Here is a 15,845-nt window from a genome sequence, read left to right as displayed (position 1 = left end):
TAGCTTCTGCTCCTGTGTCAACACACTGTTTGTTTCCAAGCAAGCAAATAAAAGAGACACATTTCAATCCAGGTGGGAGCACAATGTGCACGAGCTACCACAGGAAAATACAGTCATGCACATAACCCACAATGCTGTGCAAATCGCGGTAACTAACTGTTAAAATATTTTATGGAATTTGTACTGTGTATTTTGTGGTGTTAACTGTAAAAAATACAGCAAAGGTTAACAGTGCACACATTTAAACCATCACATTAAAGAATAAGGAATAAATATGATTAAATCAAAAATTAATCATGCCAATAAAATAAAACATTATTACATAAAACCAAAAAGAATGATTTTAATTATGTATATAGTAATAGATAATAATAGCAAATTGAAGGAATATGTTAAAGGAATACAAATATGATAAAATGGTAAATTAAAACCATCACTGGTAGCAATGAGCAGAGAGAAATAGGGGAGAGAGCAGAGGTGGGTTGAAAGAAGTGGGGAGAGAAGATAAAGAAACAGTTGAGTTCAGTCAGACTTAGTCAGATTGGTTGTTATAATGAAAATAATGGTAGTGATACTTGCAGATGTAATAATGTTTTTAATGCAGCACCAGGTAAAAGCAATAATAACAACAATAGTCAAATAATTCAGGACTCATCTCCTTCATCTTCAGATTATTCTTCAAAAATATGACTGTACAGTACATTTTACTGCACGTGGATTACATTTCTAATCAGCAAACAATGAATCCTCCTGGGCTGTGGAGCTCTCTGCTATTCAACAATGTGTTTATTGACATGATGAAGTGATTTGTCCTTCTGCATCATCCCTTGAGACGACTTCAGTCCAGTGACACCTCAGTGCTTTTATCTATCACACCAGGTAAATATGTACTTAGACCTCAGTTCGCTGTGTATACAAATGCAATTAATTTTCATTTGAAGTCGAGCCCTTGGTGTTTTTCCTCAGCCTCTCAGGCCACTGCGTCAGCTCATCCTTTGTGGAAGCAGGAGATAAGCATGGCATCAAGTCCAGCACCTCCCGTGGTGCCAATCAAAGGAGAGCGGTCAGATCCCCAGCACCTACGGAAGCCAGTGATACAACAGAAGGACGTGATGACCTTGCTGAGCGGTGACACCGGTGTGTATCCTCAGTACTGCTCCATTATCTTATCTGATCGCTCTCCATGGAGAAGGTGACACCCTTATCTCCTGCTGCTGAGGTCAGCCCCCCACTCATTCACTCAAGAGTCACCCCCTATAAACATATATAGCTTGTGTACATGTGTGTGTGCAAACAAAGATTCTGATAAACTGAAAGCAAGTGGGTCACTATAACTGATTTGTAGGGTTTTTAAAGCTTTTCCTTTACTGTTATTATTCAAAGGGGCAGCAACAAAGATATGAAAGGACTTTGGAAACATGGCGTACGAGAAGCATCCTCAACAATAAGACACCTGTGATTTATATGATGCACGTAAATTGTGAAGACTAATAATCTATCATACAGTAGTGGAATCAAGGTAAAAAAAAAACACATTTGATAAATATATTTATACGACTTAACTGTTTTTCATGTACTCTCTTCGTCTTACAAACAGTTGTTAATTTATTTGTAACTAATACCGGCCGAATAAATGCAAGAGTATTATAAACCCATTTAATTTAAATTTATAAAAAATATTATTTTTATCATACACATTATACATAATCTTTTCAGTATTTTTATTTGTGATAAGAATTCATTGTAAATGGAAAAACAATGTCTGTCTAATTAAATTCATAATACAATTTGATTATTTTTGCTACCTACCACAGGTATTTATCATTTTTATTCAGGTAAAATTATCAAGCAAATACTTGAGCTACTGACATAATGTTCATCATAAAGATAATGCAGGGTGACTAGGCCTACTGTAAAATAAAGACACATAAATATGGCAAAGTTACTTCAAGGCAAAATAAAGCAAGACAGAGGCTTGCTTCAGGTGAACTCTTACACTGTCTTTATTTAGCCTCTTTATTGAGCTTTAATTGTCTTCCTGTTGACTGGTGGGAGACAACGTGTCAACATGTCCCGCTGGATAATGTCAAAGGTGTCAAACTTTTTTATCATAACCCCTGAATCCACACACACACACACACACACACACACACACACACACACACACAGACACACACACAGTGATTCAGGAACAAACCAAGCATTAACTATAAGGTCCCAGTTTTGCACGGTTCAGGGTGCCTTAAGCATGACTTATCCCGGATGAAATCACCCTGTGCAAATGATCCATCTCAGATGCTCATGGGCAGCCAGCATAACAACAAACATTTGACACAACTGACGGCTTGAGGGCAGCTGATATTTCCATCACACAGAAGAAAAGAAGGCCTGATAGCTCCGAGTATAAAGGTGACGCTGCCATTTACACTGTGCTCACAGCTGTGTGGAATTGTTTTTGATATTCTGCCGCTTCATGAAGGGAACTGTGAAAAGAGGGTCAGAGCAGCAGCTTCTAGGGTTGAAGTGTATTTTCTCTTCACAATGAAAAAAAAAAAGAAGAAAAACAAGGGGGAATAAAACGCTCTCTATTTTATGGGCCCTTTGGGGGAGCTGAATGCTCAGCTGCACTCATGAGACACACTGTCATGCAACAGTAAAAGAGTATTACTGGTTGCAACACGAGCACATTGCCTTGTTGCCCTGTGACAAGCAAGTGAAGGTTTTTCTTTTGTGGTCAGTTCAGTTTAAAGGAAGAACTGAGATTCATAAATCACACAGGGAAGTGACAAATCGATCGTGCACTCTGCCAGTGTTTCACATTTTGTATTGGGAATCCTCTTTTTCTGTTTGTATCTAGGTCAATACAGAGACAGAGACCCAGACAGAGAAAGGCTCTGACATGGGGAAGCATTGGCAACTAAAGGAGTCTCTTTGTCACTGTTTGATGCTGGGGACATAAAATTAACACCACTGTATACTGCCTTAGTCGCAAATGTAACATCAGTGCATTGGGTCAATTCTAGTCATTAAAACGAACATGATTGAAATGAGATTGTACATGATGGCGCCCTCTGGGAAAACTAAGGTGGGCATATAATATAATTTCATAAATGTTCCACTTGAGGTTTTCTCATTATCTTGCGTTAACCTCTCCAGTCGGCACTCCCGTGTGGAACCATCATATCATTTCCTCCGCTGTAACATCCCTGACCTCATCTGACTGGTTGTTTTCACCGACTCCTGCACAACAATTCATACATGCGACTTTTCAGCAGAAATAAAATACTGAGCTAATTAATTTTCCAGGAACATTAGTTTTCAACCAATTTTCTTAATTTGCAGAATTCACAGTCTGAAGAGCAGCAGTACCCAGATCACCATGGATACCTGACGGCTGTCGTTTTGAGAGTGAATAGGAATTAGTAGTCATCACAAACCACATCCCAGACTTTCCATTAATTGCTGAATCACTGGCACAGTGGGTGATCAATTTTCCTGAACATACTTGTCATGAATATTTTCTCATTTGCATTTTGATTGCTTAAAAAATCATCACATACACTGAAGGAGGTTCATTGCATGACACTTGACAATTTAGTCTGCTCTAGGATGTTCATTCTATTTATTTAAAACTGGTAAGAATCAATAAGAATTTAATAATTCGTGTTATTTAAGGTGAATTAGGGAATAGTTTTCAGACAGAATGGCACAGTAGAACACATTCTTCCACCAAGGTCCAACTGTACCCTGAAATTCAGTCAAGCAGCATCAAATTACACACACTCACCCTAAACATGGCAGATTTTTTTCATCAAGCTCCCCTTGGAAAACGATGAAAATGTTGAAAATGCAATGTTAAAGAAAAAGATTCATCCCCTTAACCAGATCATTACCAAAATTCAATAGGTCCTTCCTTGACCCATATAGCCTCCTTCCACCAAGTTTTGTAGAAATCTGCTGAGTTTTTTTTGAGTATGCCTACCAACAAAATAATCAGCTAATAAACAGAGAGCTTGTAAATTCTTTTTCAGAATAAACAGAATGCTTGTGCTCAGAATACATATTTAAATGGTATTGAATATTATATACTTTTTTGGCAGAGGCCTTTGTCCAAAACACCGAGTGGATTTAACCTCCAGTGGAACAAGTGGTGAATGTCATCAAACGTTGTTCCTCTCTATGACCACCGGAGGGGAGTGAACGCTCATGACTCTCTGCAATATCATTGTCTTGCTAAACAATATACAGCTTTTGTGTTATTCTTACAAAGAATAGCAGTAAAAATCAATATCATTGTTGTTGTTGATGTACAACGTATAGCAACAGTATTCTACTTCTATATACAGTGATTATACAAAATATTTTTTATTTGTAATATATTTTAAAGTTCTCTCTGTTCACTCAAATTCAATCAGGCTATACAACAACAAACATCCTTACCACTGATTAGATGGAATTGAATCATCATTACCAGGGATTAGTTATGGTCTAATGCAGTGAACCTAAAATACTGAATTTAATTAACATCCACATTTCTCTTGAAATGAAACTGTCAGAAACTACATTCTTAGGATCACTTCAAAGTTTCAGTGGAAGGTCAGAGACATCTACTGGCCATGAAACAAACTACACGTGACATTAACCATACACATAAAACAATTCTGATCAGGCCTAGGAAAAAAATCTTTTAATTTGTTTACATGCAAACAAATATCAAGTGACCACAGTTCAGGGAAAACTTGAATGTTCGATGTTAACAAAAAGGTTGAATGACACATTGGGTTGACAGAATATGATACATGAATATTAAAGACAGCAGAAGCAGCAGATTTGCCCTTTTCAGTAAAACAAATAATAAAAGCTGCACATATTTGACCTTGTGTTGCCTCCTGAATGAACAGGTCAGGAAATGTCTAAAGGGTTTTAATCTACCGCTCAGTACAAACACTCTAGCTTTAACTTCAGCACTGACTGTAACTGATGAGTCACATTGTTAAAGATGACATTTTACTATATATACCCATGTTTTAAATGTGTGGTCAAGATGGAAAAGTTGCACCTGAGCCTGCAGAAACTGCCTTTCATCTGAACATCTTTTATCTCATATTCATATTTCTAACGCCTGTACAGAAGGCCATATGTGGTAAGGAATGTCAATCATTACAACATCCAACAGTGAATCATTTACAGAATTTACTGTATATAGTGTAACAAATCTCCAGAGCAAGACAAACAGCACACTGTACATCATCAATAAATCTATTCACCTTTGATACTTTTTATAACACAATGATATTAAAGCAACATTTAAAATTGATGCGGGTTATGATTCAGTCTGTGTGTACATGTACATAAAATAATAGCCAGTGTACATGTGTTCTGGATCCAAATTCATCTATACAGTGAGAACAATTCATCTGTAACCATCAAATGCTGATTGTCAGTGATTCAAGTACCACATTTTTTTTTATCAGCTATAGTGGTTACAAGACTGTGGATAAACACAATTCAGCCTGATCAAATAGAAGTGACAAACAAAACACCTTAAATTCATAGATTTTTCTTTTGCTGATATGGCACATTGGATAAAAAGATCACCATTTTCACTCATTCATGATTAAAGTTGTATTTCACCAAAACATCAGATATGGATCCTATACCAATACCTACAGAGCTCACTGTATATAAATATCCATACATTCATTCTGCCTTTCCTCTTCTTCACATTCTCAAACTTCTACTACCTCAGTCCTTCATGACATCAAAGCTGATCCTCTTGTAAAACATGGTTCCCTTCAAAACACCTTTTCTCCCTTTTTCAAAACTCAGCTGCCAGGCTTTTAACAGGAGTGATCACACCACTCCTCTTTAAGCCTCTTTGCACAAGCTCCCTGTACGTTTTTGAATTGATCATAAGATTTTAGTGAAGTTAAAAAAAGGTGACAGAACCTTTGCAGTAATGGCCCCAAGGCGCTGGAATGATCTGTCAGAGGAAATATGGTCGGTTAACTCAGTCCATACTTTATCATTGACCTTTCCTGCTTCTACTTGAATTTTAAATTTCTTTAAACTGTCTTTTAAGTGTTGTAACTATTCTCTTTGTGTCTCATGATTATATGACTTGTTTTAATTGTTGCCTTGTGAAGCAATTTATAATCTAAATTTTGAAAGTGCTCTATAAATAAAGGTCATTGTTATTCCTCCCTCTTGAACATGAAAACAGTGTTTGGTCATTTAACTGTCTGTAGAACCACTTCCCTTATTCTTGTTGCGACTGAGAGGGAAGGTGGACTTGCTCTGTGGCTGGGTCATTTTGCTGGCCAGGTAGACGAAGGGCTCAATAAGCGTGTGTCTGTCCACCACCGACACCTCCCACAGACGGACCTTCTCATTCTTTGCCCAGTTCTGAGCCATGTTGGAGTCAACTCTTCTTTCCTCCTGCTTGTCCAGCTTGTTACCCAGCACAACAATGGTCACCTGCAGATCAGGATAATCAGGTTAAGTATAATGTGTGGCACTGCCAACATCAATGCACGTCACTCCATCTGCTGTATTTCGAGTTGTAGCTATGGTAGGAAACATCTTTCTAGTTCATCATTTATAGATCTAATTCCACAGCATATCAACCAATGACAAACACAATGTGATGCCTTTAAATGCCAGAAATCCTCAAATTTGTTGAGTCACAAATTTATAAAATCTAATATTTAAGAAACTAAATTGTGTCCCTCTTGGACTACATGCTACTGTCACCCAAAATCAAAATCAAGATAACAGCAGTGACTGACAATCTGATTACTACTGTTGGATTAGAACAATTTGGTGACGCAAATTGACGCATCCAGCTTTTTTAAAGAATCAGTTCCCATATGAAGCTAATAGAGTATATAAATTTGTGCGGTCCTCACCTCTTTCTTGTCTCTATGACGGTCTATGTCCTTTTTGAGAGCCTCCATTCGCTTAAAGGACTCTTTGCTGTCGATGCTGTACACAAGTATGAAGCCATCTGCAAAACTGTAGTAATGTCGAGGGAACTCCATTCCGTCCCGGAGTCCGCGGGTGTCATAGAAGCGCACCTGCTCTCGTGTACCACGGTCCGTCTCTACGGAGCCGATGTAGATATCCTCCAGAGTCTCCATGGGCTCTGAACCTGACAATGGATAATTACAAAGGAGTGTGTCATGTGGTGTGATGTACTGTCCAAGGCCCTTGCTGAAAAAAAAACTGCATGATAAAAAAATTAAATTAACAAGTTGATTATTTATTGTAATTACCTTGGCTTGTATTTAGAAACACAGTTTCTATGTACAATTGCTTCTGCAAAGATTGCAATTATTGAACAGCTGTTAGGATATCCCATTCTACCAGGAAGAGTTCATGGCAATTACTGTACCGTATATTGAAATATGTAATGCTACTAATTACACATTAACTCCTGACAAATTGTAATCGCAACACATACAACACGGTTATGTCTGTTCAGCAGTCTGCATGCCATGTAGAAACTACTGATCACTCAGCAGTGCAAAAGAGTGGACAACATATAATGCAGTGAAGTGAAAACAGTATACCTGCAACATGGTTGGCATACAGCAGTTGCTCCAAAACAGCCGTTTTACCCACTGCACCCTGGCCACAAACCACCACCTTGCAGCTTTTGCCCATAACTGTTTCTCAGGAAATCTGAAGGGATACAAAACTCACGTGAGAAGTGTTTGATTACAACTTTACAAAGCACTGTAACAACGTAGCTGCGATGCTATTGTTAAATCAGTTTGACACATTAAAGTATCATAGAAGCAATACGTAGCTTGCTAGCATACATAGTAAGTCATTATGATAATTGAAGGCGAAACGACGTCTGCTAAAGTCGTGACAGTCTACAGTACATGACAATAACAAATAGCTTAGCATTAGCTTTTGGAGAGACGACCTAACACGCACGGTCCTAAACGTCGTGTAAACCTCTCTGACTCGACTACACTGTTTCCCACTGACTCGTATAATCAAATACAGACGTTGTTGTTTGAGAGCTATGAGAATATCCGCAGAGTTTTGGGGGTTTATTCTTATTTACGAGCTCAGCTAGCTGCTCTTACCCTCGCGGACGACTTCCTGTTTACAGTTTACGTAACCGACTGCAGTAATGTGGCCCCGCCCCCTCTCAGTCCACGGCAAAATGGCGACGGAGACCTGTGATGCTGTGAACATGGACCCTGACATGGACCTGCTCAGCGACGAGGAATTAGAAAGGTGCGACACGCGAGGACCGTGGTGTCAGCGGCCGGAGCGCGTCTACCACACGCGTGTGGTTGACACGCGCGGTGACACGGTCCCTGCCATGTCCGTTTTCATGTCGCTAACTGAAAGCTAACACGGCTAACTGTGGCCCTGGGTAACGTTCCCACTGGCCGGGAGCTGCTGCGCTGGATTTCTGGGCTGTAACATATGTGAACAAATCTGCGCTTGCGAGTCAAACGTAAAAGTGGATCTGTTTTGTTGTGCGCTGCTTTCACGTCACTGCTTTATTCGCAGAATTGTCAATGGCTGGCTCACGAGTTACTGACAGCGTTCACTCACTGTGTGGTCGTGATGTGAAGGGCTTCCAAAAAAAGTAACGGCCGGCATGGCAGGGTCGCTCAGCATGGTGTCATATGTTCCTGGCCCTGCCTCACTGAATAACTACGTGTTTGACTGGTGTGGACACTTGTGCCCTGCTGCTTTGGCTCTTTCTATGTTTAGCCAACTCGGGCCAGCAGCAGAGTCTCGGTCATTCACAATATCCTGTGCATGCTCCCATTGTCAGCTGATCAGGAATGTGACGTTCATGCTTGAGGGTTTTGCACTGTGAAGATTTAGGTGTGAAGCAAACACCCAAAGTAGTTCTGCTCTGTTTTCATTCTTAGTCTTCATTCCATTTAAGCCTTTTCTTGTCCTCTGTCCACTTTGACACAGGGACGCCGAGGTCTTCAAGGAGCAAGGCAATGCCTTCTATATCAAAAAGGATTATGCAGAAGCCTTCAATTATTACACCAAGGCAATAGGTAACTATCCCCTAAATAGTACAGATGAAGCTTCCTTTTGTTTGGATATAATGTTGGCCTTTTTTATTGGATAGGCAGCAATAGTTAGAGTTCTGTCTGATGCTGGGTGTGAAATAACTTGTGCTGGAATTATACTTTCTCTTTCTTTCATCTTTTTTAACCTCTTTACTTCTTTTATTATTTTATTATTATTATTCTTATTCTTTTAAATTGATTTATTTTCATTTTGTCTCTCTGTTGTTTTTAATGTCCCTGTACAGCACAGTGAATCTACCTCTGTGTATGAAATGTGTTTTATATATAAAACTGCCTTGTCTTGTGTTTTATCCAGACATGTGTCCAAAGAATGCGAGTTACTACGGAAACCGGGCTGCCACATTAATGATGTTGTGCCGGTATAGAGAGGCTTTAGAGGACTCCCAGCAAGCAGTGCGACTAGATAACGCCTTCATGAAGGTAGGTTGTGGAGAAGAAGATGTTAATTCAAAATTGGAAATCTTGTCTTACATATATTCAGCTAGCGATAGCTTTAAAACAGAATCTACATGGGAATTTATAACTTGAACCTTGGACATTGTTTTTACACAAATTTGAATGTAGTTGTTTACAACATTGCAGAGCTACAGTATCCACTTGTTTTAAATTATATAATCTTGTTTGCCGACTCAGGCGAAAGATTGGCTACCTTTCTGTAGACAGAATCATCTTTCCCATGTCTTGTAGAAAAGGGTTGTTGAGGCAGTTTAATGTCAGTCGTAGACTACTGTAATGTAATATGTAGGCATGCATCAGACTCCATTTATCACTCCGCCTTGAGATTGATCACCGGTGATGCTAATGGAACTCATCATTGCACTCTATACAGTAACGTCAGGTGGGCTTGTCAGCAAGAAAGATTCTCACTGATAATTCTTTATTTATAAAGCTCTGACTGGAAAACTACCAGACTATCTATCAGTATTACTGCAAAAATCAGATAAACCTTTCAACTTCCAGTTGTAATTGTTTTAGAAAACTGTGATTTCATTTTGCATTTTGGGCTTACATATTTAAACTGTAATGTCTCACATAAATGTATTTTCTTTGGCATTTTACAGTTGCAGAGGACTTAACATTTTGATCATCTTGATTCCTCTAATTGTGCTAATCCAACATTTTTTCATTTAGGTTAATGGTGAATTTGTTTATTTTTATGAATGCCCCTTCGTTCATCTTGCTTTTTTCTACTCTCTTTCTGTGACTGTAATTTAACATGGTTTCAGTGCAAATTAGGTCAACCGCCTATAATAATATTATGTGGCTCTTCAGTACATAAGCTATACCACATCCCTTTAAAAACTGTCAATCAAATTTAATTTGTATCCGTGTGTAGTAGATAGGCTGTGTCACATTTGTGAAGTAAGTTAAAGATAGCAATGGTTTAGTTTCAATCACACATTGTCCAGCTGGTTTTAACAAGGGGGGGAATTGAGACAGGCTATTTAGTTTGTGAACTCTAAGTCCTTTGCCCACAGGGCCATCTGCGAGAGGGCAAGTGCCACCTGTCTCTTGGCAATGCTATGGCTGCCAGCCGCTGTTTCCAGAGGGTTCTGGAGCTGGAGCCAGATAACAGCCAAGCCCAGCAGGAAGTGAGTTGGCCTCTGTGTCAGAGAGCATGATTTGACAAATTGCATATCCCTTATCATATCAGCTTTCATCAAGCCAGTGTAGATACAGTGAAAAACTGAGCAGTTTAGGAGGAGGTCAGCCAGAAATACCATCAATGAAAGTTGGAGGTTATTCATGCAACTACTGGTTACACTGACCCAAAGTTTATGTAGTAATTAGTAATAGCTGCAGAGCATTGAAGTCACCTGACTACTAGAGGTATTTTTCATTGTCACTGAATACCACAAATTCCTTTGGCAGGTGAAGATTGCAGATTCCATCCTTGAATATGAGAGAATGGCAGAGATTGGATTTGACAAGCGGGACTTCAGGATGGTAAGCTGCTCAGTGGTTACAGAGTCACTTCATTTTCTCATTTGAATGTCACTAGAAACCTTTCCGTCACACAGACTGCAAATATGCCTTGATTGTTTTTAGGTTGTCTTTTGCATGGACCGTGCCTTGGAGTCTGCCTCAGCCTGTCACAGGTTCAAGATACTGAAAGCAGAGTGCTTAGCCCTGCTGGGACGCTACCCAGAAGCTCAGTCTGTAGCCAGGTAAGAGTTCCTTCATGACACTTGGTAATTCACTTATTTTTGCATTATTATTGGATTAACTGGGTGAAGTAAAATAAGACTGACCATGTCATACCTAATGCCTTAATTTGCTTTGAAAAGATTCTCTAAAGCTGAACTCCGGAAAATATCGGAAAAATTGTGTGTGAACATTTTCCGGAGTTTGCCTTTCACATATGAAGAATGCAGCAGGAGATTGTCCGGGTCAGACGTGTTCACACCGACAGGAACATTTCCAGAACATTGAGGAGAGGGGTAGCGCCTGGGTAGAGCATGCAGGAGGCAGGACATGACATATAAATTCCACTGTGGTTAGTGTTTTTGTTTACAGCATTTCGACACAGGTGTTGGTCCCAATCACTTAAAGCTCTCTAATCTTGTCTTTCAAAATTACATCTTGAGTCTTCTATGTCTATTACGCCTCTTTTTTTATCCTGAGGAATTTCTATTCTTCAATTTTTGCGTCTGTCTTGTGTTAGAAAGATCATCAATGCACCAACGCCCTCACCGGAACTTTCTGTACATGTTCCTGCTGTATTCTTACATAGGCTCATCCTGACATTTTCCGGACTTTTTACTAGGGGCCTGACAGGGAATGTTCCAGGAACTTTGTCAGAAATTAACTCAGAATATAGCATTCTCACATACAGGCCCTTTGGAAAATGTCAGAAAAACAAATCTGTACTGCAGTGCATGTGTGATTGCAGCCTTCGGTTCTCTGGGGATCACCTCCAGAAACTGTAGGGAAGCCATTCTCACAGAATTAAGCTATGGCTGCCCTCGTCAATTAAAGGCATGTCTGTTACCACGTTCATATTTCAGTTTCTACACCGCTGCATTCTTGAACACGGTCTCATCACTGATAGTATGATTACATTCCACATTTAATCGTATTTGATTAGATTATAACAAGATGTCTCTTTTAAATTTGTTTGTTTTCTTTTAACATTAATATTGATTATTTGTTTACGTTCAGTGATATTCTGCGAATGGACTCCACTAATGCGGATGCTCTGTACGTGCGTGGTCTTTGTCTCTACTATGAAGACTGCATTGACAAAGCCGTCCAGTTCTTTGTACAGGCTCTGCGCATGGCTCCTGACCACGATAAGGCCCGGCTCGCATGCAGAGTGAGTAATTCAGTAGACAAGTTTTATGAAACAGTTAAACCGCTTATTATAAATGTAGCAAAAAAAAATTTGCTTTTGTCAGAAGAAATAGCTTAAGAAGATATGACAGTGTGGTTTCCTTTGATCCATTTTAAGTCTGATTGACTTCTACTTTCTTATCTGTCTTTCACCTAGAATGCCAAAGCACTAAAAGCCAAGAAGGAGGAAGGGAACAAGGCGTTCAAGGAGGGGAACTTTGAAGCGGCCTATGAGCTGTACTCTGCGGCACTAACGATAGACCCCAACAACATCAAGACTAATGCCAAACTGTTCTGTAATAGGGCCACTGTTGGATCTAAGGTGAGGAACATGCACAGGAGAGGAGATGCCACTGGTTGGATCAGTATAAACACGTGAACAGCCCTAAACAAACAAAACAAGTAGCCAATAAGGACAGAGTGAGATGTGTCTATTGGATAAATGAGATAACCACAAGCAAACAAAACCCAAGACTGTCACTCCTGAATATGCTAGACCTCCATAAATAAATGCTAGGCTTGTTACAGACTTGCAGTGATGTAATTTCATGCAATAGAACAACACACACAAGTCCTCTTTCAGTTAGTCAAACATTAAAGGTTAGCAGAGACACAGACTTTAATAAAAGTATAGACATTAAAATAAAGTTTTTTGGGTATCTCTGCTATGTTGTACTTTCTAATTTCAAATCAAGAGAACCGAATCACTGATTTTGTATCTTAAACGCTGCTTTGCGTGTGTTTTCTTTCTTTTTTCTTTGAAAGCTGAAAAAACTAGATCAGGCCATTGAAGACTGCACAAAGGCCATTAAACTGGATGAGACCTACATCAAGGCCTATTTACGGAGAGCACAGTGGTATGTCGAAGATACGTAACTCTGTAGTTAATAGAGATCACAAGTTATATTTGATTATCGATTCAATTACTGACTCTCCTGCAGCTACATGGACACAGAGCTGTATGAAGAGGCAGTGCGAGACTATGAGAAAGTTTACCAGACAGAGAAGACAAAAGGTGAGAATCAGACTCATACATTCAGCACAGATACTGTATTTTCTCTTTGTTTTTTAATTCATGGTACTTAAACATTATTCACTGGCTTTGTTTGCTTCCTTCTGCCATTTAAATAATATTGCTCCTACTTGTGTTTATTGACCTGTTCTTTCTTTCTTTTTCTTTATTCCACAGAACATAAGCACCTCCTGAAAAATGCGCAGCTGGAGTTGAAGAAAAGCAAGCGAAAAGATTACTACAAAGTGCTTGGGGTGGATAAGAACGCCACAGAAGAAGAGATCAAGAAAGCTTACCGCAAACGGGCCCTTTTACATCATCCAGGTTCTTTATCACAGAAAAAAAACTAATTTCATACAGAAAGAAACCATCTTATGTGTCGTTCACAGACATGTTTTCTTTTCCTTTGATTAGACCGCCACAGTGGAGCAAGTCCTGAGGTGCAGAAAGAAGAGGAAAAGAAGTTCAAGGAGGTGGGCGAGGCTTTCAGCGTGCTTTCAGACCCAAAGAAGAAATCTCGCTATGACAGCGGTCAGGATCTGGAGGACGACGGCATGAACATGGGAGGTCAGAACCCGGGCAAGCCTTGGGGTGGGAGGTCTCGAGGGTGAACAGATTTAAATACAAATTGTGTTTGAGCCAACTCCACCTTCTTATTGTAAAGCAACTGTTTGTTTTAAAGTTAGAAAATTAAACGTGGAAAAGTTCTGTGTCGATGATGATTCTTACGTGTATTTTTTTCTCTCTCTCAGATTTTGATGCCAACAACATTTTCAAGGCTTTCTTTGGAGGCCCAGGGGGTTTTAGTTTTGAAGGTATTTATCTTCCTATTTGTTTAGAAAACCCTGTGAGAAGCAATGTTTTCTGTCAAATGTTAAAAATAAAGTACATTTATTTCAGTTATTGAAATATGTTTCTTTTTTCAGCATCTGGACCAGGAAATTTCTTCTTCCAGTTTGGTTAATTGGAGAATATGTCCACCCGAACAAAGACTACCACAGGATTTTTCAACAATGTCAACCCCCAGACCTACCCTCCATATTTAATTACTGACTGATTGCAAGGGAGATTCTTTTCTATGCCATTGACTGAATGAATGCAACCCAATGACCACATGCAGCAAATGTTTAAATGCCTGTATATCAAGGACGCCATGATGGCTCAGACTGAGTGGATAGTGTTACTGGTTTTGGATTTGGTTTTCTTCCTTGTAGAATGAAACAAACTTGAAAGTCAGTAATGGCTAACAACACCGCTACAAATGATGTAACAGTGTTTTAGATTGTGCAGCTATTCTATCTGTGCTTTAATGGTTCTGTACAGGAAGTGACATCCTGGGGAAACTCCTGAGATGCAACAGAGCATTGAACAAGCTATCATACAGCTCATGTGAACTTATTGCTGAGGGGCTTTCCTCTGCATGAAATTTAATTGCTGGGCAAGCAGCACCTCCCCCCTTTTGAAGAATGTCAGTCAGACAGTCGGCTGCTACAAGTCCTCACTGAAAACTGTCAAGCCAATAGCATCACTTGAGCTTTTTTTTTTTTTAAACACACAACAGCTGGACCCTAGACCCACACACACAGAGTACAGCCGAAGCACACTTAAGAAAGATGGCAGTGGAGACCACTGCGCCGGCTTTATTGCCAACTAAGTCCCTCCCTCTTGTTCTCACAGGTTTTGTGTTTGATGTTGCCATTCACAGATTGCTGCATTGTACATTTTACTGGAATGTAAAGTGTTGATTTGTGATATTTGATTATCTTTTTCCTTTTTTAATTTTGTTATGTATATTTATTGTAAATTTCCTGTCTGATAGAATCATTGGTGAGGAAAGTTGGCACCTATCGCGAGCATCCCTTTGACACAAATTCAGGAAGATGGTCTGCATGAAATGCACAGAAAAACATGCTCTTTATGTTCCCTGACAGTTCTCCAAACTGAAAAGGCATTTTTATAATACCATATGTTAATATTACTCAATGCAGCACATAAGCATAGGAATAGAATAATGGCGCGATATGCAGAAAGTCAGGCACGGTATGATGGTGAAACCTAGTGATGTTCAGTTGCTTCCTGATGAGTGTGTTGTTCTTTTGGTGCACTTACTGGAGAAAAGAAAAGCCTCATCTTTGCTGTTATTGTTTTTGCCCTTAAGGTGAAACCATCCTCTCTTTACGCTTGAAAAGTTACAGCCATGTCAATAAAGTTGGCCTCCTCTGGATTTACCCAAAACAACATTTTGTGTCCTTTTGTTTTGGTAGAGTAATGTCTGTATATATTATTACCTCCGCCAAGGAGGTTATGTTTTCATCGGTGTTTGTCTGTGTTTTAATTAGCAGGATTACACAAAACTACTGGACCGATTACCTAGAAATGTGATGGAAGGATGCTGTGTGCGTCTGGTCAAGAACCCGTAA

The 15,845-nt window shown here is 39.4% G+C and overlaps 2 protein-coding genes across 3 annotated transcripts; one reads left to right on the top strand and one right to left on the bottom strand.

Moving 5' to 3' along the window:
- Nucleotides 1–4,672: 4,672 nt before the first annotated feature.
- On the bottom strand, nt 4,673–8,228 carry nkiras2 (NFKB inhibitor interacting Ras-like 2). Of its 2 annotated transcripts, none has more exons than XM_020094339.2 (4): nt 8,100–8,228; nt 7,572–7,683; nt 6,909–7,150; nt 4,673–6,477 (listed from the first exon to the last, which is right to left on the bottom strand). In XM_020094339.2, exons 2-4 carry the CDS (start codon nt 7,663–7,665, stop codon nt 6,235–6,237), a joined length of 579 nt encoding a protein of 192 aa, XP_019949898.1. In that variant the 5' UTR covers nt 7,666–7,683; nt 8,100–8,228; the 3' UTR covers nt 4,673–6,234. The 2 variants fall into 2 exon arrangements, with proteins under 2 accessions (XP_019949898.1, XP_019949899.1); XM_020094340.2 differs by having other exon boundaries at nt 8,019–8,106.
- On the top strand, nt 8,124–15,663 carry dnajc7 (DnaJ (Hsp40) homolog, subfamily C, member 7). Its single transcript, XM_020094296.2, has 14 exons — nt 8,124–8,253; nt 8,956–9,044; nt 9,376–9,500; nt 10,559–10,672; nt 10,953–11,027; nt 11,130–11,248; nt 12,243–12,396; nt 12,571–12,735; nt 13,179–13,270; nt 13,355–13,428; nt 13,603–13,749; nt 13,840–13,992; nt 14,178–14,240; nt 14,352–15,663. The coding sequence occupies exons 1-14, from the start codon at nt 8,147–8,149 to the stop codon at nt 14,387–14,389; spliced, it is 1,515 nt and encodes a 504-aa protein (XP_019949855.1). The 5' UTR covers nt 8,124–8,146; the 3' UTR covers nt 14,390–15,663.
- The last annotated feature ends 182 nt before the right edge of the window (nt 15,664–15,845 follow it).

The sequence above is a fragment of the Paralichthys olivaceus genome, chromosome 5 (genome assembly GCF_024713975.1).
Source record: "Paralichthys olivaceus isolate ysfri-2021 chromosome 5, ASM2471397v2, whole genome shotgun sequence".
In the NCBI taxonomy this organism is placed as follows: Eukaryota; Metazoa; Chordata; class Actinopteri; order Pleuronectiformes; family Paralichthyidae; genus Paralichthys; species Paralichthys olivaceus.
Note: the sequence above shows the minus strand (reverse complement) of the source record. Positions and strands in the feature narration are given on the sequence as shown.

What these genes read in the sequence shown, in the direction of transcription:
- dnajc7 (XM_020094296.2), top strand. Translation starts at nt 8,147, where the DNA reads ATGTGGCCCCGCCCCCTCTCAGTCCACGGCAAAATGGCGACGGAGACC. An exon ending in ACAGCCAAGCCCAGCAGGAA is followed by an intron (nt 10,673 to 10,952) that starts GTGAGTTGGCCT and finishes TTCCTTTGGCAG; the next exon opens with GTGAAGATTGCAGATTCCAT. An exon ending in AGGCCCGGCTCGCATGCAGA is followed by an intron (nt 12,397 to 12,570) that starts GTGAGTAATTCA and finishes TCTTTCACCTAG; the next exon opens with AATGCCAAAGCACTAAAAGC.
- nkiras2 (XM_020094339.2), bottom strand. Translation starts at nt 7,665, where the DNA reads ATGGGCAAAAGCTGCAAGGTGGTGGTTTGTGGCCAGGGTGCAGTGGGT. An exon ending in GTATGCCAACCATGTTGCAG is followed by an intron (nt 7,151 to 7,571) that starts GTATACTGTTTT and finishes ATCCATTGTCAG; the next exon opens with GTTCAGAGCCCATGGAGACT. An exon ending in GTCATAGAGACAAGAAAGAG is followed by an intron (nt 6,478 to 6,908) that starts GTGAGGACCGCA and finishes CCTGATCTGCAG; the next exon opens with GTGACCATTGTTGTGCTGGG.